The sequence below is a fragment of the Macaca nemestrina genome, chromosome 7, assembly GCF_043159975.1.
Source record: "Macaca nemestrina isolate mMacNem1 chromosome 7, mMacNem.hap1, whole genome shotgun sequence".
In the NCBI taxonomy this organism is placed as follows: Eukaryota; Metazoa; Chordata; class Mammalia; order Primates; family Cercopithecidae; genus Macaca; species Macaca nemestrina.
Window position 1 is genome coordinate 107,853,245 of NC_092131.1, and position 26,506 is coordinate 107,879,750.

Sequence of the window (26,506 nt, forward strand, 5' to 3'; positions counted from 1 at the left end):
CCAGACTGGTCTTGAACTCCTGGGCTCGTGCAATCTGCCACCTCACTTGGCTTGTTATTAACCTTTTATGGGTCATGGGCACATCTACTGAATCTACTGAAACCTGTGAATTCTCTTCCCAGAAGTGATTCCATAAGGGCAGGAACATAACTTTGCATATAATTTTAGCTCACCCATGTAGCCCTTGGCAATTCCTGAGGCACAGCAGCGAAAGAACTTGCCTTAAAGTGTTACAGCGATATGAAATGATTCAAATCGGCTTTGCAGACACTGCCCAAACCTGAAAACTTTCTATAGGAGGAGGCTGTATGCATAACAAGTGAAAACTAATTATGATGCTGTTTTTTAGTATTTGAATCAATGCATGAAGTTATTATTTGTCAGCATGTACATGCAGGTTAAATAAAATGTATTTACAACGCAATAGTATAGCCAGATGATATTCAACATTTATATTTCCAAACTGTTCTAGCAAATGGTTCTAGCAAATGGGCCCCAGCACTACAGATATCCTAAAGACACATTACAAGAATCACCAGCCCGTCTGCCTTCATCAGAGCCTCTCACATCCTGTCCCAACATCATGTTCAGTTAATGCGAATTCTTACTTTAAGAAGGCACAGAAAACATTTACACTGTTTATTGTAATTTAAACATCTGCAATTTACCATGATATCTCTTCCCACCTACAGGAAATATGTTGCATTAATATTGCAGCATTAAGTTGGTTTCTAATAATATAATTTGCATGGGAAGAATATGACTACCCCAAAACTTGCCTGCTAAGCGTCCATAAATGCTTCCTTTAACTCAGAGGACCTGGAGTTCTGCTAGAAAATTGAATCCGTGTTCAGCAGGCTTTCCTTCCTGGTGACCTCTGCATGCCCCACAGGCTACCCCTGCCTATTTTACACCAGAGTTCCGCAAGTGAGGCACCAAAGCTGGATGGTAACACGAGCTGCAGCTGCAAATAGCAACAGGCCTGCCATGAGTGAAGGTCCAAATATAGACTTGCTGTGGCTGAGTTGCCACTTCTTACTACTCAAGTATCACCAGGAGAGGTCACATGCTGTGCTCTGAGTTACTTCCTGTGCTGTGAGGGGTTTTAGACTTGTGGCTCTACCATGGGTCTCAGATGGCTGGTCATGTGGAGAGGGCTGAGGACTGTCATGGCAAGGCCAGGAAGGAGATTCTTTTTTGAGACGGAGTCTTGCTCTGTTGCCCAGGCTGGAGTGCAACCGCATGATCTTGGCTCACTGCAACCTCTGCCTCCCGGGTTCAAGTGATTCTTCTGCCTCAGCCTCCTGAGTAGCTGGGATTACAGGCGCCTGCCACCACACCTGGCTAATTTTTGTATTTTTAGTAGAGACGGGGTTTCACCATACTGGCCAGGCTGGTTTCGAACTCCTGACCTCGTGATCTGCCCACCTCAGCCTCCAAAAGTGCTGAGATTATAGGGGTAAGCCACTGCACCGGGCCTGGAAGGAGATTCTTGAGAGCCCTTGGGCTGTGCGTCTTCCATCAGGGCTTTCCTGGGGGCTTCTTCCAAAGTGTTCTTGGTAAGCACAGCTCTGGAGGCAATCAAATGCAACTTTATTTTTTTCTCCCAATATTCCTTTAAACTGTACTCCAGGTGGGAATTATTCCCCTCTTTGGATGAAAATCCAGCAGACCCAATGACTTTCTTCTCCCTCTTAGGTGACACATAGTCCTAAGGTCACTTGAAGTCAGCATCTCAAATTCAGGAATTGAATGTCCAGTTCAATAGATTAATCAAAAAGCCAAACCTGGTTTAGCCAGTGTTAAATCTTCTCCCTTTCCCAGAGTGGGCCTCTTTAGCAGGAAGCCTGCCCTGGAAAAGGAAGCATGGAGTTGGCCTCTCCTCCCCACATTCCTCCCAGAGATGCTGGTTTAGAAGCCAGGGCAGGAGGGCTGACGCCATAAGATGGCTTCTATTTGAGTAGACATCAGAGTGGGTACCAGCCTCAGGCTCTCTGGGCCTGGAGTATGCTTAGCTCTGACTCTCTCATGGGGAATCTCTGGGGATTCCCACTGTGGGGCCAGGATTCCCATTACTTGATTCCCCTCCCTTGACTGAAGCTATTTCCATTATTGGAGTGCAGCAGTTTGAGACCGGCCTTGGCAACATGGGGAGACCCCCATGTCCACAAATAAAAAAATTAGCTGTGTTGGGGCACACCTGTAGTCCCAGCTGCTTGGGAGGCTGAGGAGGGAGGATTGCTTGAACCTGAGAGGTCAAGGCTACAGCGAGCCCTGATGACACCACTGGACTTCAGTCTGGTGACAGAGAAAGACCTGTCTCAAAAATTAAAAACAATCATGTGGAGCTAGGTACGGCAGTTCATGACTATAGTCCCAGCTACTTCAGAGGCTAAGGAAGGAGGATCTCTTGAGCCTAGTAGTTTGAGGCTGCAGTGAGCTGTGACTGCGTCACTGTACTCCAGTCTGGTGACAGAGACCCTGCCTCTTAAAAAACATAATAATACTAATGATAATGTAGATGCCTGTTTTTTAAATGTAGGAAATGCCATATTTTTAAGTGGGCTGTGCCTGTAAGGCTGATTTGAACCTTTTCACATCACTGTATAGCTAACACTTTAAAGTAAGTTTTCTTTATCTATGGCTCAGGAATTGCCAGGGGCTACATAAATGAGTTTCTAAAATTATATGCAAAATTATGTTTGTGTCCTTATGGAATCACTTCTGGGAAGAGGACTCACAGGTTTCAACAGATTCTCAGAGGTGCTCATAAACCATAAAAGGTTAAAAAACATTTTGGGGGCACTTTTCTAATTAAATCACAGGATACACTTCCCATATATGCCTCAAGCTAACTTTCTTTTTTTTTACTTGCCACAGTATGGCATAGAGATGGGACTATCCAGCCAATACATTCATTATGGACTGTGATTGATTATTTCTCTAAGCTCTAGTTTCATAATTTATAAAATGACAATTTATTGTTAATGTTCTTTTCTTCCAAAATTCTGATTCTGTTAAGAAATTGAAAGAGTCGGCCGGGCGCGGTGGCTCAAGCCTGTAATCCCAGCACTTTGGGAGGCCGAGACGGGCGGATCACGAGGTCAGGAGATCGAGACCATCCTGGCTAACACAGTGAAACCCCGTCTCTACTAAAAACTACAAAAAACTAGCCGGGCGAGGTGGCGGGTGCCTGTAGTCTCAGCTACTCGGGAGGCTGAGGCAGGAGAATGGCGGGAACCCGGGAGGCGGAGCTTGCAGTGAGCTGAGATCCGGCCACTGCACTCCAGCCCAGGCGACAGAGCGAGACTCCGTCTCAAAAAAAAAAAAAAAAAAAAAAAAAAAAAAAAGAAATTGAAAGAGTCTAGGTGTTGAGGAAAAAAGAAAGTGTTAACTGTGGGGTGTGTTGCAAAATTCCTACTTTGATGCTGAGCCCACAGACCAGTGTAACAGTATAATCTCTCTCTTCTCTCTCTCTCTCTCTCTCTCTCTCCCCCTCTCTCTCTCTCTCTCTCTCTCTCACACACACACACACACATACACATATACACAGTGTAATAGTCAGAATTGTCCAGAGAAACAGAACCAATAGAATGTATACATATATGGAAACAGATTTATCATAAGGAATTGACTCATGTAATTATGAAGACCAAAAAGTCCCAAGATCTGCAGTTAGCAAGCGGAAGATCCAGGAGAGCCAATGGTGTGGTTCTCGTCCAAAGGCCAGCAGGCTCAACACCCTGGAGAGCCAATGTTTCCATTTGAGTTGGAAGGCGGGAAAAAAACCCATATCCCCACTTGAAGGCAGTTAAGCAGGAAGAATTCTCTCTTATTCAAACTTTTTGTTCTATTCAGACCTTCAATTGATTGGATTAGGCCCACTCACACGAGGGAGGGCAACCGGTTTTACTCAGTCTACTGACTCAAAGGTTAAGCTCATCCAGAAACACTATCATGCACACACCCAGAATAATGTTTGACTAAACACCTGGTGGCCCAATCAAGTTGACACATTAAAATTAACCGGTCGGGCGCGGTGGCTCACGCCTGTAATCCCAGCACTTTGGGAGGCTGAGGCGGGTGGATCACGAGGTCAGGAGATCGAAACCATCCTGGCTAACACGGTGAAACCCCGTCTCTACTAAAAATACAAAAAATCAGCCGGGTGTGGTGGCGGGCGCCTGTAGTCCCAGCTACTCGGGAGGCTGAGCCAGGAGAGTGGCGTGAACCTGGGAGGCGGAGCTTGCAGTGAGCCGAGATCGTTCCACTGTACTCCAGCCTGGGTGACACAGCGAGACTCTGTCTCAAAAAAAAAAAAAATTAACCATCATACATGTATATACATATGCTATAGACAGTTTATATTCCCCTAAAATTCCCATGTTGAACTTAAATCCCCAATGTGATGATATTTGAAAATGTAGCCTTTGGGAGGTGACTAGGTCATGAAGGCAAGCCCTCATGAATAAAATTAGTGCCGTTACACTGGGGGTCCCAGAGAGCTCTGCCATGTGAAGATGCAGTAAGAATACAGTTATCTATGAACCAAGTGTCCTTACCAGACACTGAATCCGCTAGTACTTTAATCTTGGACTTTCCAGCCTCCAAAACTATGAGAAATAAATGTTTGTTGTTTATAAGCCACCCACTCAATGGTATTCTGTTATAGCAGCCTGAATGGATTAAGACATATATTAATATACATAGAAAGGATAATTTTCTTTTTTCTTTTCTTTTCTTTCTTTCTTTCTTTTTTTTTTTTTTTTTTGAGACAGAGTCTCACTGTTTCACCCAGGCTGGAATGCTGTGGTGCAATCTCAGCTCACTGTAATCTCTGCCTCCTGGATTCAAGCAATTCTCATGCCTCAGCCTCCTGAGTAGTTGGGATTATAGTGCATGCACCACCATACCTGGCTAACATTTTTTTTTTTTTTTGTATTTTAAGTAGAGACGGGGTTTGGCCATGTTGGCCAGGCTGGTCTCGAACTCCTGACTTCAAGTGATCCACCCACCTCGGCCTCTAAAAGTGCTGGGATTACAGGTGTGAGCCACTGCACCAGCCACCCACGACACTTTATAATGAGAAAGATTGACAATTTCCTCTTGAAAAACCAAATAGATTAGAAAACTAATAGAAATGATAACACAGTATAAAACAGATAGTAAAAAGATACAATGTGAGGAATATACAAGAAAGATATTTAAAACAGACTGTTAAAAATCATAAGTAAATCATATGAGTTAAAACAGTATATTAAAAGTAGGGGAAAATCAATCACTTCAGCTAAAAGGTTATCTCTCCAAGAAGACTGAGTGACTGTGTCCCAGGGCCCAATCCCCAACCCTCACACTTGCAGCAGGCATAAAAGGGGAAGGACCTTCAGACAAAGGCACCTTTCCACCTTCAAGCTGCATTCCACAGAGGTTCCTAGATTTCTTGAGGTCATTTTCAAGGCAGAGAGATGTCCTAACTAGAGCTTTAGCTTGGCCCTGATTTTTTTGTTTGCTTATTGTTTACCCTTGGGGACAACAGCAAGTACAAAATCTGATTCCAGTTTTTCCCAGCTCAAAACCTTCACACACGCTTTCACTTGTTCCCGAATCAACACCTCACAGGCCTTGCTTTGGCAAAGGGCTCCTGATCCCAGCTTCCTGGCATCTGCCTCCTTTCCTCCCCCCATTACCACCACCTGTCTCAGTGCACTCCCAGGATGGGAGCGGACATGGACTGTATTTCTCAGTCTACACTGCACATTTCCTAGGCAGAGAGTAGGGCCGTCTTGGTCCTTGATGCAAGAACAGATCTAGCTCCACCCTGACATGTAAACTGGATTTCCTGATATCTCCTTAAACAGGCCTTCAGTAGCCAGGTGGTCATGTCGAGCCCGAGTGTCGGTGTATCTTAAGTTTGTCTGGGCCTCTGTTTCCTTAACTCTAAAGTGAAGAGTTAGAACACAGATTGTATTTAAACACCCTGGTTGGGAGCTGCAGTGCCCTGAATTCCTCCTCTTACTCTACCCCCTCAATACTGACACACAGCCGACACTCAATAAAAGTTTGTTGAATTGACAAAAATAAATTTGTGGCTTCTTGCCCAGTACTTGGCACTTAGAGGCCCTCAATAAATGACTATCGAGTTTATGTTTCATCTCCCCAGCACATTTGTGACATTCTTGAGGGCGGGAACCATGTACTCAATAGGGCCCTGATGATAGAAAAGGAAATCAGCTTGGTCCCTGTTCTCAAGAAGTTCACAGTTTAGTGTGGGAGACTAAGACAACAACTCGCCGATTCAACAGATATTTTTCCAACGTCCTTATGTATTGGGTGGAAAAGGTGAGGCAAGAGCTGTATTTCCCAGACTCCTGAACGGGTTGTGAGATGATTGACTCCTGAGGGACACCGTCTCACCTTTTCATTGGTTGTCGCTGGCCCTGTCGTCTATCACCCAACCAACCCCGAACACCTCTTGTAAGCCCCACCTCCGGGTCAGCCAATTAGAGGTGCCGGGGCCCAGGGCGCTGCTGGGTCACTGACGCGGTTTCGATTCCAGTGAAAAATGCTCGGGTTCGGACTGTCCCGTGACAGGCGGTGCGAGCAGGCCAGGCCCTCGCCCGCCGAGCCCTAGGACCGCTGCCGCCGACTGCCATGGAAGACGAGCAGCCCGACAGCTTAGAGGGCTGGGTGCCTGTCCGGGAGGGCCTCTTCGCCGAGCCCGAGAGGCACCGGCTGCGCTTCCTGGTGGCTTGGAACGAAGCGGAGGGCAAGTTCGCTGTGACTTGTCACGACCGCACCGCGCAGCAGCGACGGCGGCGCGAGGGGGCCCGGCTGGGGCCCGAGCCCGAGCCCAAGCCCGAGGCAGCCGTGTCCCCGCCCAGCTGGGCAGGCCTGCTCTCGGCCGCAGGGCTCCGCGGCGCGCACCGGCAGCTGGCGGCGCTGTGGCCGCCTCTGGAGCGCTGCTTCCCGCGGCTGCCGCCGGAGCTGGATGTGGGCGGCGGCGGCGGGGCCTGGGGTCTGGGGCTCGGGCTGTGGGCTTTGCTGTGGCCGGCGCGCGCGGACCCCGGCGAGGCGGCGCTGCAGGAGCTGTGCGGGCAGCTGGAGCGCTACCTGGGCGCGGCGGCCGACGGCTGCGGCGGCGCCACAGTGCGCGACGCGCTCTTCCCGGCTGAGGGCGGCGCGGCCGACTGCGAGAGCCCGTGCGAGTTCCGGGAGCGGGCCTTGCGCGCGCGGTGGGTCGAGGTGGACGCGCGGCTGCGCCAGGTAAGAGAGGCCGGGCCGCCGGCGTTCGTCCCCGCTTCCATGGCCTGGGACCCTGTGGGAGGCTCCCCCGGCGCCGAGAGCCCTGGCTGACGGCTGATGGGGAGGAGCCGGCGGGCGGAGAAGGCCGTGGGCTCCCCGGTGCCCTCACCTGCGCGAGACCGCTGCGGGAAACCGGCGGTAGCTCCGGGAGGGCCTGCAGAGAGGACAAGCGAAGTTAGAGCCTAGTGTACTTGCAGCTGGGAGCTGGGCTAGGCCCCCAACCTTTGCCCTGAAGATGCTGGCAGAGCAGGATGTTGCAACGGGAAATGCCAGAAATATGCAAGCAAAACTGAAAACAACCCATCCATGTAGGAAAGAATAACACGGACTAAATGTAAGCAATTCTAAGTCTGTGTATGAGGGAACGTCGCGAATGGGATAGAAGAAATGGCTTTTAGGAGATAGAGTGTTTTGTTTTAAGTAATATATACTTAGTCAAATGGAAAGCCAGCAGAAAGTGAACTTTATTCATCAGTTTGGAATAACCGCATTAGTGCCCTTTTAAGCTTGAAAGAGGTAGTTTGAGAGAGAGTAATTATTTGAGTGGTAAACCTACTGAACCTAAGGGGATGGGGAAGTACAAGTTCATAGAAGGGTTTAGGAGAAAATATGCCTTCTAAATCCACACTCACAGTTTACTAAGGAGAGTCAGGCTGGAGTCTCGGCTCACTGCTGTTATTAACCTGAATGGTTTTTTTCTGTGCATTCTTTTGAGGAAGGGGAGGTGAAGAGAAGAATTCAGCCTAAGCTAAATATAGAATAAGCTTTCTAAATTAAAATGATTTTATAAAAGGAGCTCGTTAGTGGGGTCATTTTTGTACTGTGGGTTTTATGTGTAAATATCTACACACCCACTTCTCATGTGTTGATTTCACTTTATGAGGAAGCCACAGGGGAGTTTCAGGCCAGTCAGCGTTTGATCTTCAACTTTATCATTTTCACCTTAGGATATGAGGTGAAAAATGATATCATTTTGAATCAGACTTGTTTTTTACACACTCGGTTTCTCACAGAGATAGGTGGTTTCTTCTTAAAATCGAACATTTATATGATGTATTTTACTGTAGTTACTATCAGAAAAGTTATAGTTTTCCCAAATTTAAGTTCACTCTGGGGTACTATAGCATGAATGTAGTTCATACTGTTGAGCTAGCTGTTCACATTAGTGTAGTTCACGTATTTATTTGGAACTTAAAAATGAGGGGTTGGGAGGGGAAGAAGCTTCAATTCAAAACATGTCCAAATATATAATTTTAATATTTATATTTAGAATAGAAAAGCAATTGATTCTAGAATTAGATCAATTGCTAGTATTGCTAGGATATATAAAATGAAGCTGAATGTTTTAACTCTGAAAGTTTTCTGAGTAGTCTAAGAAATAAGGCTGAAATGCATCACTTGCCTTAAGTTTACTTTTGCGTGTGTCTTAATTTTGTGCAGCGAGGCTTTCACTTAAAAAATAATAATAATAATATTATTACCTGGATAAAAAACTACAGCTGAAAGTAGATCACTTTCTCCTTAAGCAGAAGGATGGAAATAGAAGAATTTAAGAATGTATTAGTTGAAAAAAATCTATATTATTTGATTTTTTTTTTTTTTTTTTTTTTTGAGACGGAGTCTCGCTCTGTCACCCAGGCTGGAGTGCAGTGGCCGGATCTCAGCTCACTGCAAACTCCGCCTCCCGGGTTCACGCCATTCTCCTGCCTCAGCCTCCCGAGTAGCTGGGACTACAGGCGCCTGCCACCTCGCCCGGCTAAGTTTTTGTATTTTTAGTAGAGACGGGGTTTCACTGTGTTACCCAGGATGGTCTCGATCTCCTGACCTCGTGATCCGCCCATCTCGGCCTCCCAAAGTGCTGGGATTACAGGCTTGAGCCACCGCGCCCGGCCCTATTATTTGATTTTATTTCTCTTCTTGCGGGAGTAAAATAATTTCCTACCAAGTGAGTCCACCTAGATTATACACTGTTCAGTTTATTTTCTGCCTTGCCCCAGAAGCTGTAACCAGCAGAGACTGGAACCACAGTTGAGGCTCTGTAAATGAGTTCACTGCTAAGGGCTTACTAGGACTATTAACCTGGGACATGAAGAGAATCAACATGCTGAAGTGCTTGGAGACAGCTCTGTAATATTTTATGAGTTTTTTTTTTTATTTAAGACGGAGTCTTGCACTGTCACCCAGGTTGGAGTGCAGTGGCGCCATCTCGGCTCACTGCAAGCTCCACTTCCCGGGTTCATGCTGTTCTCCTGCCTCAGCCTCCCAAGTAGCTGGGACTACAGGTGCCCGCCACCACACCCGGCTAATTTTTCGTATTTTTAGTATAGACAGGGTTTCACTGTGTTAGCCAGGATGGTCTCGATCTCCTGACCTCATGATCTGCCTGCCTTGGCCTCCCAAAGTGCTGGTATTACAGGCGTGAGCCACCAGCCGTGGCCCTTAATGAGCTTTTAAAAAGGAATACAGCCTCACAAAACCTTTACAGTCAGAAAAGTCAAATGAAAAAGTATCCACAACCTCAAACCTTCTTTTGGGTCCTTTCCGCTGCATACTTAGCGCATAGTTGAGGTTAAGTTTTGCACTCTGCCTCTCCATTTAATATTATAAAAGTCTCCTTTTTTTTTTTTTTGAAATGGAGTTTCGTTCTTGTTGCCCAAGCTGGAGTGTAATGGTGCTATCTCCGCTCACCTCAACCTCTGCCTCCCAGGTTCAAGCGATTCTCCTGCCTCAGCCTCCTCAGTAGCTCGGATTACAGGCGTGTGCCACCACACCCAGCTAATTCTGTATTTTTAGTACAGACGGGGTTTCTCCATGTTAGTCAGTCTCGTCTTGAAGTCCTGACCTCAAGTGATCCACCCGCCTCAGCCTTCCAAAGTGCTGGGATTACAGGCGTGAGCCACTGTGCCTGGCCAAAAGTCTCCATATTATTGAACAGTCTTCAGAAGCACAGTGCTGAATGACTACAGTAATAATATTCTGCCATGGATATATCATACTTTACTTAACCATTCTTGTTTTATTGGGCATTTTTGATGGAGGATGATAACATTTTCCTATTTAATCAATATTTAAAATTGATGTATTAAAAGTTGAGAACATGAAGGTTTCTTTTGTTTAGTTTAGTTTGTTGGGTATGTATTAAATATACTGTCCTGATTCGAGCTTTATTCACATTTGCTTTCTAGGTTATTCAAGGACACGGAAAAGCCAACACCATGGTAGCATTAATGAAATTGTACCAAGAGGAAGATGAAGCGTACCAGGAATTAGTTACTGTGGCAACCATCTTCTTCCAGTACTTACTGCAGCCATTTAGGGCTATGCGAGAAGTTGCAACTTTATGTAAGCTTGATATTTTGGTATGTTTTTTAAAAAATTTTTATTTTATCAGATTCACATTTGTCATATATTATTTCTTTATTTATACTTAATGTTCAGTCTCTTTTTGTTTGGATTTGCCCTTATGTTTATTTATTTACTTATTTATTGATAGAGATGAGGTTTTGCCATGTTTCTCAGGTTGGTTTCGAACTCCTGAGCTCAAGCATTCTGCCTACCTCGGCCTCCCAAAGCATAGCATTACAGGCGTAAGCCACTATGCCTAGTTCACCCTTATGTTTAAATGTTGAATTTATATTTAACATTGATAGAAAATGAAGACATTTACGTTGGTCATCTTAATAGCTTAAGAGTCCTACAGATTTGAAAGAGTTAAATGTTTTTTCTGGCAATTAATTTTTTAATTTTTTTGAGACAGGGTCTCCCTTTGTCAGCCAGGCTGGAGTGCAGTGGCATGATATTGGCTCACTGCAACCTCCTCTAGGTTAAAGCAGCTCTTCTGCCTCAGCATCCTGAGTAGTTGGGATTACAGATGTGCACCACCATGCCCAGCTAACTTCTTTTGTATTTTTAGTAGAGATGGGGTTTCACCATGTTGGCCAGGCTGGTCTTGAACTCCTGATCTCAAGCGAGCCACCCGTCTCAGCCTCCCAAAGTGCTGGGATTACAATCATGAGCCACTGAGGCCGGCCTGATGAATTGTTTTTGATGTGATGTTTATTTGCTTCAGCTTGTTTTCCTCTAAGGACTCATGCAGATTTCTTAAAATAGGATGAAAATTTAAATAGCAGGACCCTAGATTGTAATTCAGTAACTTAAATTTTAGTAAATGCTGTTATCACTCTTGCTTCATTGAGCCATCAGACAACCTTGTGACGCCATTCAGAAAAGGCATTCTTATTCCAGTGTTACAAATGAATCTAGAGTCCAGAGGAGTTAAATAGCTTGCCTTGGGTCTCAACAATGAGAATCAGAAGACACCTACGAAGTCTCTTGATTTCTGCCCCCTGCACTGGGCCATCTTTCCACATATAATCTCATGACCCCTGCCAGATGATTGTACTATAAAAATGGTATCACATTTAGATGAAACTCATGCCACTCTAACCTGTGGATAAAGTTGTTCTGTTCATTATTTGAAAGTCTATTATTTGGAGAGTCTACTTCTTGCATATATTTTTCCTTTTTTCTTTTTTGAGATGGAGTTTTGCTCTTATTGCCCAGGCTGGAGTGCAATGGTGCAATATTGGCTTACCTCAACCTCTGCCTCCTGGATTCGAGTGATTCTCTTGCCTCAGCCTCCCAAGTAGCTGGGATTACAGGCGTGTGCCACCATGCCTGGCTAATTTTATATTTTTTTAGTAGAGACGGGGTTTCTTCATGTTGGTCAGGCTGGTCTCGAACTCCCGACCTCAGGTGATCTGCCTACCTCGGGCTCCCAAAGTGCCGGGATTACAGGCGTGAGCCACCATACCCTGTCTATATTTTTCCTTTCTTTAAGTAACAGCTGTTTTAAGATATCATTCACAGATTAAAGATGTATAATTCAGTGATTTTTAGTATATTCAAAGTTGTGCAATGATCATTACTATGTAATTTCAGGACATTTTCACCTCCAAAAGAAACCCTGTACCCATTAGTCACTCCGAACCCTGGGCAACCACCAATCTACTTTCTGTCTCTGTGGATTTCCCTACTCTGGACATAGCAACAGCATTATTCAATATGTGGTCCTTTCACTTATCTCAATGTTTTCAAGGCTAATCCATGTTGTAGCAAATATCAGGATTTCATTTCTTTTTATTGCTGAGTAATATTCATTGTGTGACTATATTGCATTTTATTCATCAGTTGATGGACATTTGGGTTGTTTCCACTTTTTGACTACTATGAATAATTCTGCTGTGAATGTTTGTGTGTAAGTTTCTGTGTAGACATATGTTTTCATAGCTCTTGTGTACATACTGAGGAGTAAGATTGCTGGGTCCTATCATTACTCAATGTTTAACCTTTTGAAAGACTGCCAGATGGTTTTCCAAAGTGGTTGCATCGTTTTATATTCCCAAAAGCAGTAAATGAGGGTTCCAATTTGTCCACATCATCACCAACACTTGTTATTGTGTGTCTCTTTGGTTACAGCCATCCTAGTGGGTGTGAAGTGGTATCTTGTTATGGCTTTGATTTGTAATTCCTTGTCGGCTAACTTGTACATATTTCTTATGCTTTGTAGAAGAGAAATTGCAAGTTGGATGACATAGCAGCACATGTCTTACTTCAGGCTGTTATAACAAAGTACCACAGATTAGTGGCTTATAAACAACAAAACTTTTTTTCTCACAGTTCTGGAGGCTGGATAGTCTAAGATCAAGGTGCTGGCAGATCCAATGTCTTGTGAAGGCCAGTTTTTTAATTTGTAGAGGACTGTCTTGCTGTGTCTTCGTATGGTGAAGAGCAGAGAGAGAGAGATCCTATGTCTCCTCTTCTTTTTATAAGGGCATTAATCCCATTCTTGAGGGCTCCACCTCATGACCTAATTACCTCCCAAAGGCCCCATCTTCAAATACCATCACACTGGAGATTTAGACTTCAACATATGCATTTTGGGGGGACCCAAACATTCAGACCAATACTAGTATGTTATAAGCATGAATATACAGATATTTTCTTTTAGGTGATTATATTACATATCCCTAAAAGAAATGATAACAACAGCTAACACTTAAGTGCTCTGTTCCAGGCCCTACATTGTGTGCTTGATAACACAGATCACTTATTTAAACAATTGTGTATTATTATTATTAGAGAGAAGCATAATTTGACAACATTCCTCTCTAGAAAAAGTTATTCTAGGCATGTGAAGTGAAAGTAGGCTTTTTTTTCCCTTTATGCCCCAGAGTGTCCTTTTGTCTTCAGGTGGTGCTCAACTTAGAACCTTACTCATACGCAGTAAGGGACTGCTGAATGAATGAAAATTTAATTGACTGAGTAGTAGTATAGTTAATCCATGTGACCAATTTCCTTTCAATTTCCTAATGGCTCTACATAACTATTAGCTGTTACTAAGACAGTTTTCCCTTCGTCTGTAGAAGTCCTTGGATGAGGATGACCTAGGTCCTAGAAGGGTGGTTGCCCTGGAGAAAGAAGCTGAAGAATGGACCAGACGGGCTGAAGAAGCTGTTGTCTCTATTCAAGATATCACAGTGAATTATTTTAAGGAGACAGTAAAAGCATTAGCAGGTGATAATTTAAAAAATGCTATACAAAGATACATGTAATTGATTGTCATTTTATTCACATACCATTTGAGTCCCTCTTACTCACTAGGCACTATGTTTTCTCGGTGCCGAGAATTCAGTGTCAAGCATTGAGAGACATTGTACAGTCTGGTGAAGGGAGAGAAATCTTAATTATTCATTGAAGCACATGGAAAATGGCAGTGACAATAAATGGCACAAAGAAGAGAGACATGCGGCTCTGAGGGTCTGTGAGAGAGAAATTGGGCTTGATCAGGGTGGTGGTCACTGAAGGCCTCTGAGTAGTGGTGCTTGTCCCAGTATCTGAAGGGTAAATGGAAGTTGAGAGAAAAAAAAAAGTGAGGAGTATTCCAGGCAAAAGGAATAGCACTGGCAAATGTCCCCTGGCGTGAGGGAAGTTGGCAAGTAGGAGCTTAAAGAAAACCTGCGGGGCTAGATCACAAAGAGTGTAGGACAATGTGGTATGAGGGAAAATGCTGGCAAGACAGGTGGGGTCAGACCATGCAGGGGCTTGTGGGCTGAGTGAAGGACTTTTTTTTAGTCTTAAAAAATTGTTGATAAAAACACCAAATAGGAAACAACTTAATGTCTATCAGTTTGTTAAGTTTTGGTACATTCATAAAACAGAAAACTGTGTAGCTGTTAAGCATGATTCTTGATTTTTTTTATGAGTGGCAAGAGTTTCTGATATATTGTGCAGAATCAACAAGATATAAAGCAGAATGATGATCCTAGTTTTTTGGTCAAACTATCCATATGAGCCTGTCTGTCTAGCTAGACATAGAAACAATATGGAAGCAAGTGTGCCAAAATATAAGAAGCAGTTGCCTCAACTAGGTGAGATCATGACTTACTGTCTTTTTAAAAATGGAATGCCTAAAATTTTATATCAATGGCCATGTATTATTTTTATAATAATAAAAAAGTTAATAAAACAGAATTTCTTTTAAAAAGGATGTTCTGCTGATAGAATGGAGGCAATAAAGAAAGGATTAGTTCGTGATAAATGTTTCCCTTTTTAATGAGGTGTAATTATATTTTATTTTTATAATCCAACAGTAATGGGGAAAGAAATGGAACAGGATGCAAAGAGATTTGGCCAGGCTGCCTGGGCCACAGCAGTTCCCAGGTTGGAAAAACTTAGGCTAATGCTAGCTCGAGAGACTCTGCAACTCATGAGAGCGAAAGAGTTGTGTTTAAATCACAAAAGAGCTGAAATTCAGGGAAAGGTAAGACAAAGATAAATGTAACTTTGTTTTAAAAATACACTTTTATTTTTTAAAAATTTTGTATAAATAAAGGATACAAGTGCAGTTTTGTTCCATGGATATATTGTGTGTGGTGAAGTTTGGGCTTTTAGTATAATCATCACCTGTATAATGTAATTGTACCCATTAAATATTTCTCGTCCCCCCTCCCACCCTCTTACTGTTCTGAGTCTCCAGTGTCTATTATTCCACACTGTCTGTGTATACACATTACTTAGCTCCCACTTATAAGTGAGACCATGTAGTAAAGGACACTTTTATTTTTAGATAGCACTTTTCTTTCCAGGCATCGTTAAAGAGCTTCTTTTCTTCACTTATTCCAACACCATCTTCTACGGAAGGTTAGACATAGTTTTCCTTTGGTTAAAATGTTTCAAAACACCATATTGTAGGATTCACTTTATAGTAACACCGAGCTCAGTATTGAAGTGGGTACTGTACTTGAAAATCAATCCAGCAATGTTTTCAGTACAACTTTAAAATAATCAAAGAGATACTTCACTGAAGGATCATAGTCACTTAAGTTTTTTCCTATGATCTTATGACTTTAAAGCAGAAAACACTGTAAACACCTGTCTTAGTTGGCTCAGACTGCTATAACAAGATTAACTATCACAGATTTGGTGGCTTAAACAACGGACATGTATTTCTCACAGTTCTGGAGGCAGGGAAGTCCAAGATCAAGGTGCCTGCAGATTCACTGTCCAGTGAAGATCATCTTCCTGTCTGGTAGACAGCTGCCTTCTTAACTGAGTGCTCATATAGCCTTTCTTCTGTGTGTATGTTTAGAGAGAAAGAAAGTGATCCCTGTCTTTCTCTTCTAATAAGGGCACTAATCCCATGACGGGGGTGCTATCCTTTTGACATAATCTGAACTTAATTACTTCCAAAGGACCCACCTCCAAATAACATCACACTAGGAGTTAGAGTGTCAACATACGAAATTTGGGGGGACACCAATATGCAATACATAATAATACCTCATTGCCATTTATGTTTCTCAAAACCTAAATGCTTTCCTCTGTTTCAAGGATGATATAAAGTATTTGCATCACTAGATGAAATGAGTTTCTTTCCTATTTGCTTTTTTATATTTAGTGCTGAACAAGGAATAGAAAATAGCTATAATGCTTCTAAAGTTTGTTTTTAATATACTAATTTATTTTAACTTATTTTTCTTTTTTCTATGAAAATAAGATGGAAGATCTTCCAGAACAAGAAAAAAATATAAATGTTGTAGATGAATTAGAAATACAATTTTATGAAATTCAGTTAGAACTATATGAAGTTAAATTTGAGATATTAAAAAATGAAGAAATACTGCTTACTACACAGTTGGACTCCCTTAAAAGACTTATAAAAGGTAAAATTTATATTTAAGTATATAGATTACAATGTTTAAATTATAAATTTAAGGAAATACCATATTATCAATTACTTTTTGTAAATTATAACATCTGCAAATTTCCTAAAGTTTTCCTTCAGTGGTTTATTATTCAAATAATATATTCATTGTTAACACATAGCAAAACAAAGAAAGAAAAATGATTATTACCCGAATCCCATCATCTAGACATGCTTAGTGGTTGGCTGGGCACAGTGGCTCATGCCTATAATCCCAGCACTTTGGGAGGCTGAGGTGGGCGGATCACTTGAGGTTAGGAGTTCAGACCAGTCTGGCCAACATGGTGAAACCCCGTCTCTACTAAAAATACAAAAATACTAAACCCTGTCTCCACTAAAAATACAAAGTCTGGTGTGGTGGCACGTGCCTGTAATCCCAGCTACTTGGGAGGCTGAGGCAGGAGAATGGCTTGAACCTGGGAGGCGGAAGTTTCAGTGAGCCAAGATTGTGCCACTCTACTCCAGCCTGGACAACAGAGCAAGACTCCATCTCAAAAAGGAAAAAAAAAAAAAGAGAGACAGTGGTAACAATTTGCTCTATAACTTTGTAGATTTTAAAATACGCTGATATAGAAAAATATAAATTTTTAACCAAAACTAACCAAGTGCGTAACATCTTTTTAAAAAATTTTTAATTTTTATGGGTGCATAGTAGATATATATATTTATGGGTTGCATGAGATATTTTGACACAGGCATACAATGCATAATAGTCTTTTTCATTTAATACATAATAACTGTCTTTCTATTTCAGTGAATAATAAAAGTATCAATATTTTAATGGCTGCATAGTATTCTATTTTATGGATATACCATGATTTCCAAATTTCAGCTGTTTAGAACAGTAGTGTAGTGAACTTTCCTTTACCCATGTCTTTGAGTATAGGACAGATTATTTCCTTGGAATAAATTTCTAAGGATGGAATTATTGAGTCAAGGGCAATGTATATTTTTCATTTTGATACATAACAATACCATAATCATCTGAGATACATTTTTCCTCACCTCTGTATTATTTTCTGATTTCCAAATTTCATACTACATAATGGCCCTCTAGATAGGTTGTACATTTAAAATGATGCTCCCAGGCTGGGTGTGCTCACGCCTGTAATCTCAGCACTTTGGGAGGCTGAGGGGGCAGATCACTTGAGGTCAGGAGTTCAAGACCAGCTTGGCCAACGTGGTGAAACCCTGTCTCTACTAAAAATACAAAAATTAGCTGGGCGTGATGGTGGACGCCTTTAATCCCAGCTACCTGGGAGGCTGAGACAGGAGAATTGCTTGAACCTGGGAGATGGAGATTGCAGTGAGCCGAGATGGCACCACTGCACTCCAGTCTGGGTGACAAAGTAAGACTCTGTCCCAAAAAAAAAAAAAAAGAGAAAAGAAGAAAGATGCTCCCATCAGCAGAATATGAGTGTGTATGTTTCCCAGACTCATGCCATTCTTTTGCATTTTTGTTTACTTGACAAAGGAAATGACAGTTTTCCAATTTTCGTTTATTATGAGTGAATATTGAACAAAATTTTGTATGTTTACGAGCCATTTGTATTTATTTTATGAAATGCCTATTCATAGTCTTTGTCTATTTTTCTTTGGAATATTTCCTTTCCACATTAGGAATAATATCCTCTATTTTCTGTCATATGTTGCAAATAATCTCTCCTTGTCATTTGCGTTTTCTTGCCTTTCAGAAATATTTAATTTTTATGAAGTCACATTTATCAATTTTTTTCCCCTGTGGCTTCTGCTTTTAGTATTTTGTCTGGCAGTATTCTCCTATCCCAAAATTATGTCAGTATATACTTATGTCTTCTTTTTGTATGTTTATGATGTTGCTTTTTAAAACATTTAGTTCTTTTTTTTTTTTTTTTTTTTTTGAGACGGAGTCTCGCTCTGTCGCCCAGGCTGGAGTGCAGTGGCCGCATCTCAGCTCACTGCAAGCTCCGCCTCCCGGGTCTATGCCATTCTCCTGCCTCAGCCTCCCGAGTAGCTGGGACTACAGGCGCCCGCCACCTCACCTGGCTAGTTTTTTGTATTTTTTAGTAGAGACGGGGTTTCACCGTATTTAGCCAGTCTGGTCTCGATCTCCTGACCTTGTGATCTGCCCGTCTCGGCCTCCCAAAGTGCTGGGATTACAGGCTTGAGCCACCGCGCCCGGCCTACATTTAATTCTTTAGTCCAGGTGGAATTTATTTTGATTGTGGTAGGAACTGAATCTTTCCCTCAAATTGTTAAGCAGTCCCAATCACTGATTTTAAAAACATTTTCCCTAAATGTTTAACATTTCTCAAGCTAAACATTAGATTGACTTTGGTCTGTTTCTGAGTTGTTCTCCTCCATTGGTTTGTGAGTGGCTCTGCTGCTGGCTCCATACTGTTCCCATGACTGTACCTTGGAAGCACATTTTAGGGTCTGGTAAGGCAAGTTAACCCCCCATTACTTCTCCACAAGTTTTCTGACTGTTTTCACTCCTTTATTCTTCCAGATGAAATTTAGAATCAAGTTCAAAACAAAAACTCGTTGGAATTTTGATTGTGATTTTGCTTAAAATTAGAGATTACTTTGGGGAGAATAGTGGTCTTTGCAATTTTGAATCTTCCTACCCAAGAACATGGTATGTCTCTCTCCATTTATTTAAATCTTTTTTCCTAAATTTCCTCCAAGTTTAATAAAGTTCTTCACATAGATCCTGAACTTTTAGTTTAATCCTGAGTATTCACAATTTTTTGCAGTAGTTTCAGGTTATAAGCGTTTTACATATTTAGGGAAAAAATTACATTTAAAAAAAGAAGTTAACCTGGAAGGATGCATGCCAAATTGTTCATAATGTTTTTCCTCTAAGAATGACTCAGAAGGTTTGGGGAAGGAGCAAGAAAATTTCACTGTTTATTTTATGTACTTCTGGAGGGTTTGAATTTGTTACAGTAAGCGTGACTTTAAAAAAATCAGTATGTAATCAAGATTAAATATGACTAAGGCATCTTAATAATATATTACTGGTAGAATATAAGTTGCCTTTCTGGAGTGCAGTTTGGCAATGGGTATCAAGATCCTTTTATCTGCTAAGGAAGTGATAAAAAGTGTACACAAAGATTTATACAGAGATGTTCGTCACAGTGAAATGAATAATAATGGAACATTGGAACAGCCTAACAACATGGATTGCTTAAATTAGAGAATACTATGCTGCCATTAAAATTTATCTTTAAAAAATTTTTTTTAATTTTTGGAGATGGAGTCTTGCTCTGTTGCCCAGGCTGGAGTGCAGTGGCACGATCTCGGCTCACTGCAACCTCTGCCTCCCAGGTTCATGCTGTTCCCCTGCCTCAGCCTCCCAGGTAGCTAGGATTATAGGCACACACCACTGTGCCCAACTAATTTTTGTATTTTTAGTAGAGACGGGGTTTTGCCATGTGGGCCAGGCTGGTCTTGAACTCCTGACCTCAGGTGTTCCGCCTACCTTGGCCTCCCAAAGTGCTAGGATTACAGGCGTGAGCCACTGTACCTGGCCTAAAAATTTATTTCCATCCCATGGAAAATGTTCTTTTAGAACTCCATTGATATGTGTAGCTATATAAGTAGTATGTGTGTGTATGTGTGCATGTGTATATATGTATGTCTATATATACATGTATATATACATGCATACACTACTTACATGTATATACACACATGCTACTTACACACATGTATATAGTCATGTATATATATACGTATATTTTTTATATATGTTAATAGTGCTCAGTGGTGGGATTACAAGTGATCTTTATTTTCCTTACATTTAAAAAAATTCAGTGCATTTTTGAAAATAATAAAATGTGTTTTAAACAATCATTAATACATTTTTAGAGAAACAGAATGAAGTTGTCTATTACGATCCATGTGAAAGTCCAGAGGAACTTAAAGTCATTGACTGTGTGGTGGGGCTGCAGGATGATAAGAATTTGGAAGTGAAAGAACTCAGAAGGCAGTGCCAGCAGCTGGAGTCTAAACGGGGCAGGATCTGTGCCAAAAGAGCCTCTCTCCGGAGTAGAAAGGTAGATACGCTCAGAGCGGCTTTCTTTTATTTTCTCTTCCAGAAATTTATTCTTGTATGAAGGATAAAGAGGTACTGAAATAAGGTTTTTACCAACACAGTGATTACTTTTCTGTACTTATCCATGGCTTATGTACGTATGTACTTATCCATGACTATAGTTAAAATGCTTTTAAATGTTTTTCTTAAAAATATTTTTTTTCTCTTAGGATTTAAGCATTTAGCAAATCTCAGGGTTTTAATTAATTCATTCAACAACTATTTGTTGAATGCCCATTGCATACACAGACACTTTATTTTTATTTTTTTGAGACAGAGTCTTGCTCTGTCACCCAGGCTGGAGTGCAGAGGCATGATGTTGGCTCATTGCAACTTCTGCCTCCTAGGTTCAAGCGATTCTCGTGCCTTAGCCTGCCAAGTAGCTGGGTTTACAGGCACGTGCCACCACGACCAGCTAATTTTTGTATATTTTGTAGAGACAGGGTTTTGCCATGTTGGCTAGGCTGGTCTTGAACTCCTGACCTCAAGTGATCTGCCCACCTTGGCCTCCCAAAGTGCTGGGATTACAGGTGTGAGCCATCGCCGCTGGACCACAGGTACTTTAAAAACCACAATAGGTAGAAACTCTATTACTAATAACCAACTATAACAATTCTAAATATATTTTACTGTAAATTATTGAGTACACAAAACAATTACAGATAATATTCAGTTCACCTCAGACCTTATATTTGGTGATTTTTTCTTAATTTTTAAAAATCCATGAATACATAAAAAGATAACACTAAGAAATTTAATTTTTTCCAGCAGAAAAGGAAGCTTCTATATATCATTTTTATACAGACTTTTATATGTATTTACTCATATTTACTATACTTTTCTCCTTTTTTTTTTTTTTTTTTTTTTGAGACAGACGGAGTCTCGCTCTGTCTCCCAGTCTAAAGTGCAGTGGCGCGATCTCGGCTCGCTACAACCTCCGCCTCCCGGGTTCAAGCGAGCCTCCTGCCTCAGCCTCCCACGTAGCTGGGATTACAGGTGCCTGCCACCACATCCAGCTTTTTTTTTTTTTTTTTTTTGAGATGGAGTCTCGCTCTGTCACCAGGCTGGAGTGCAGTGGCGTGATCTCGGCTCACTGCAACCTCCGTCTCCAGAGTTCAAGCGATTCTCCTGCCTCAGCCCTAGAATAGCTAGGATTACAGGTGCACGTCACCACACCTGGCTAATTTTTCTATTTTTAATAGAGATGGGGTTTCACCATGTTGGCCAGGCTGGTCTTGAACTCCTGACTTCAGGTGATCCACCCGCCTCGGCCTCCCAAAGTGCTGGGATTACAGGTGTGAGCCACAGTGCCCGGCCACATTCGGCTAATTTTTTATTTTTAGTAGAGATGGGGTTTCACCATGTTGGTCAGACTGGTCTTGAATTCCTGACCTCAAGCAATCCACCTGCCTCAGCCTCCCAAAGTTCTGGGATTACAGGCGTGAGCCACTGTGCCTGGCCTACTATTCTAATTAGAATTAAGAAAACATGAAAATTGTGGCTTTTGTAGCTTACAAAAATGTTAATTACTCTTCCATCTAAATACAAATAGTTAAAAAAAAACTTGGCTAGGTGCCGTGGTTCATGCCTGTAATCCCAGCACTTTGGGAGGCTGAGGTGGGAGAATCACTTAAGACCAGAAGTTTGAGACCAGGGACAATACAGTGAGACCTCATCTCTGTGGTGCGCACCTATAGTCCCAGCTACTCAAGAGGTTGAAGCAGGAAGATCGCTTGAGGCCAGGAGGTCGAGGCTTCAGTGAGCTATGATTGTACCACTGCACTTCAGCCGGGGTGACAGAACAAGACCCTGTCTCTAATAAAAAATAAAAATAAAAAACTTTGTTAGAAGAGTATATTCTTTGTATGCTCATGTTTAAGAAGTGTACTTCTGGATTTAGGAACTGTTATTCAGAGGATTTGAAGATATACAGGCATTTGCCCTTTGCTCCACATTTCAGAAAACCCATGAACCCAGGAGTCTCCTTTGGCACTTCCATGGTGCTGTGGATGAAGAGATGCCTCTACCTCCTTGGGAGTGTTTTATGTATATATATATAAAATGCTCCTATGCCTTCTCTTATCCAGACTTGGAGCAGTAACCTTCACTCTAAAGATACATCACTCCCCCACCCCATTTAGAGGAGCTCTTTCCACTGATTCTGGAAATGTTGGAATTGGAAAGCACTCGGTTAATAGAATGGTAGTTGAGGTGAGCTCTCAACTTGGGTTCAGATCACAGCTTGGCCACTTAGGTAGCCATGTGACCTTAGGCAAATTACTTAAATCTCTTTTGAGCTTACAGTTTTCTCATCTTTTAAAAGAGGATGATAGGCCGGCACGGCACCCATAATCCCAGCTACTTGGGAGGCTGAGGCAGGAGAATTGCTTGAACCTGGGAGGCAGAGGTTGCAGTGGGCTCAGATCGCACCATTGCACTCCAGCCTGGGCAGCAAGACCGAAACTCAGTCTCAAAAAAAAAAAAAAAGGACAATAGTGGTAATAATACAAATTTCATGCGAGGATAAAGTAGTATAAGGCATGAAAAGTACTTGGCATTGAGGCTAAAACCTACTCAGTAAGGGTTAGTATTATCTGTGAGTATTACTGTATTATTTTTTACATAGATTAAGGATCTTATGTACATATAGCCTGTTATATATTGGTATAGTGAGTGGTTAAGCACAAGTGAAACACAGTTATAATTTTTTAGGTATTTGTAGGTTGCTCTGCTTTTGTAGGTACGCTTGGAAATGTAATTAGTATTTATAATGTTATGGGGAAATGTGTTTAAAACAATCACATTAAAACATTGTTGGGACACATCCCATTTAAGAGTGGGGGCTCCCTATATGTCCTCTCATGGGTTGGTGGATTATTTTTCATCTCTTAAAGCACTCTGCTGGGAACAAATTATTTCCACAAGCAGCCAGGCAACCCTCATCATAGACTGTGGAGGAGACAGTACCATTGGGCCACACCAGAACTGGGCAGTGCTTTTTTCTTTTAACCTTTTATGCTATACCAGGGTAACATTAAAAACCATGTAGGTGATTTGTATTATTCCACCAGGATCAGTGCAAAGAAAATCATCGGCTCAGATTGCAACAGGCTGAAGAAAGCATAAGATACTCTCGTCAGCATCACAGTATTCAGATGGTGAGTCTCCTCTGAAGGAAAATGTTCTGTGTTTGTGTAGCGTGACATGTAGGCCTAGACTTGTGGAAACTGGAATTGCGCTGCCCTGGACCTGCAGCTGTCAGCCATTTGCCTCCAGGCCTGCAGCCTAGGCGCAGCTTTGGGGTGGTAATGTTGGGGTACGAGACATTTTTTGTAATGTTGAGCAATTTAGAAATATACATTTGTTTAAATATAGAAAAGAGACAAGATAAAAGAAGAGGAGCAAAAGAAAAAAGAATGGATCAACCAAGAACGTCAAAAAACACTCCAACGATTGAGAGCATTTAAAGATGTAAGTTCTATAAAAAGTCACCTCATCTACACTTCTGGGGAAATAAATGAAGACCACCCTAAAAAAGAGGAAAGTATAAAGTATTAAGAACAGGTCATGCAGAACGTGAACATTTAAAAAATACCATTATTTCTGGTATATCAGTAAAAAACAACAAAAATAGAATATCAGTGATTCAAAACCCAAGATATAAAATAATTACTGTTTTTGACATCACAACACGCTTGGGTTCCTGCTCTGCACTCCTGACTGAGTAGTCCTAACTGGCACTGGTGGTTTAGATTGGCAGGGAAAACTGAAAACTGTTCAACTCCCTTGATTTAGCTGGCATTTCCCCTCATTTGTAATAAACAGTTCTTTAAAATATTATCCAGGCAGCATTGTGATATAAGTGTAGTGAAAGTGCCCTGTTAAAAGTAAAATGGGTTTTTTTTTTGATATCTACAACTTTCCTTTTTCTTTTTTTTTTTTTTAAAGTATATACTTATGAGGATAATGTTATTTTTTATGCCCTCTGTTACAGGCCTACATTTGTATTTCCTCCACAAAATGATCCTGAGTCTGTAATTTTTTTCCTATTTCTTGACTTTATTATTAGAGATAAATTCCTTTAATTAAAAAAAGCTGCTATGAAGATTCAAAAAATAATTTTTAGCTTTTATTATTTTTAATTGACACATAATAACTGTACATATTTATGAAGTATAGTGTGATATTTTGATACAGGTATATAATGTGTAATGATCAAATCAGGGTAATTAGCATATCCATCACCTCAAACATTTATCTAAAGGTAAATAGGTTTTTTAAAACAATATAAGTAGGGAGTCAGGCACGGTGGCTCACGCCTGTAATCCTAGCACTTTGGGAGGCTGAGGCGGGCAGATTGCTTGAGGCTATGAGTTGGAGACCAGGCTGGGCAACGTGGTGAAACCCCATCTCTACTGAAAATACAAAAATTAGCTGGGCATGGTGGTGCATGCCTGTAGTCCCAGCTGCTTGGGAGGCTGACGCACAAGAATCACTTGAGCCTGGGAGGCGGAGGTTACAGTGAGCCGAACTTGCACCACTGCACTCCAGCATGAACAACAGAGTGAGATTCTTCTGTCTCCAAAAAAAAAAAAAAAAAAGTAAATAGGGGCTTAATATCATTGAATTTACTGACTATAAAACATAGACCTGCCTTCATTCCCCAGCCCCATCACAAAGACCCAAGTTTGTTGTAGCCCCAGAAAAGGAAACAACCCACTTTGTCCCAGAAAAGATTCTGGAATAGGTATCTGATGCCTTTCATATACCCGGCACCATGCTAGGCACTTCACATTCACTCTCACTTAGTTCTTGAAACAACCTTGTAGATAGTTTCATCACCACTTTACAAATGAGTTACCAAGGTTCAGAATAGTTGGTTACACAACTTAGTTCAAGGTTAAACAGCAGGAATTGAAGCCAGGTCTTACTCCAGGGCCACACAGGGCTTCTCAGCTTGGGCAACACATCCAGATCCTCTGGAGAGCTTCTTCTAAGTACTAAGGCCCAGCCCCACCCACAGAAATTCTGATGTGACTGCCCTGGATCGGGGCCTGGGTGTGAACTGCAGTGGAAAGCATGAATTGAAGGAGCTGCATGAATACTAGATAAATGCAGAGCCAGTGAGCTGGAGAGGAACTGGCTGGTCACCATCACCAAGAGAGTTTCAATGAACAGAATGGAGTCAGTGTAGAGGAAGGGATCCAAGGGCAGCCAGCCCGTCTCCTCAGCCCTCACTCAGATCAAGGAATTGTTTGGCAATACAGAATATTACTTTTTCATGTGTGGGTGATATGAAAATGAAATGACAGAATCAGGCCTCCTAAGCTCCCAACGACCAACAGGAACAATTAGTTAAATGCTAACAAGTTCACCCAAAATTGCGATACATTACTGGTTTTCTAGTCCAAAAAAGCTCGTATGGAGGTATGCGCTTGCATGGGGTGACAGGAAAGTCTGTGTGGCTTAAATTTTGGGTAAAAGAATTTGAGAATTCAGTTTCCTTCAGCTTAATGAGCCACCTGTGTGACAAAAGCTTGTGGGCTTTTGGCATGTATGGACAGTGGCGTCCTGTGTAGAATAAGGGAGTTCTGTGTTTACCAAGAAGTGCCACCCTTAAAGGGGACATAGCCAATTTGAGCACATTTGGAAGGGAGGAAGTAGGAGAGGGAGAAAACTAGAAATAAAATCATGTGATACATGGTATCTGTTGAGATCAAGGAAGTTTTTTGAATATCTGAAGGGCTGTGTGAGGTAAAGGATTTAATTTATCGTGGGTGGACAGAATGCCTGTGCAGTATAAGGCAGAACTCGGCCAGGCGCCATGGCTCAAGTCTGTAATCCTAGCGCTTTTGGAAGCT

General features: G+C 41.8%; 2 protein-coding genes across 3 annotated transcripts in view; one reads left to right on the plus strand and one right to left on the minus strand.

Annotated features, from left to right (window-relative positions):
• The window catches only part of LOC105497479 (fibronectin type III and SPRY domain containing 2), a 50,818-nt gene extending 49,521 nt beyond the window's left edge, over nucleotides 1–1,297 (minus strand). Inside the window, exon 1 of the mRNA XM_071099318.1 lies at nucleotides 780–1,297. The gene's annotated coding sequence lies outside the window, so the exon portion shown is untranslated. The remainder of the gene's footprint in view (nucleotides 1–779) is intronic.
• LOC105497481 (WASP homolog associated with actin, golgi membranes and microtubules) overlaps nucleotides 1–26,506 on the plus strand; it is an 88,927-nt gene that overhangs the window by 57,367 nt on the left and 5,054 nt on the right. Inside the window, exons 1-8 of one of the 2 annotated variants that reach the window (XM_011768608.3) lie at nucleotides 4,779–7,263; nucleotides 10,488–10,661; nucleotides 13,728–13,878; nucleotides 14,955–15,124; nucleotides 16,361–16,526; nucleotides 20,420–20,607; nucleotides 23,717–23,803; nucleotides 24,021–24,116. In XM_011768608.3, the coding sequence (XP_011766910.2) occupies nucleotides 6,652–7,263; nucleotides 10,488–10,661; nucleotides 13,728–13,878; nucleotides 14,955–15,124; nucleotides 16,361–16,526; nucleotides 20,420–20,607; nucleotides 23,717–23,803; nucleotides 24,021–24,116 (1,644 nt within the window). In that variant the 5' untranslated portion in view covers nucleotides 4,779–6,651. Of the gene's footprint in view, nucleotides 1–4,778; nucleotides 7,264–10,487; nucleotides 10,662–13,727; nucleotides 13,879–14,954; nucleotides 15,125–16,360; nucleotides 16,527–19,055; nucleotides 19,185–20,419; nucleotides 20,608–23,716; nucleotides 23,804–24,020; nucleotides 24,117–26,506 lie in introns of those variants that run through there. The other variant, XR_011625268.1, reaches the window with a different exon arrangement.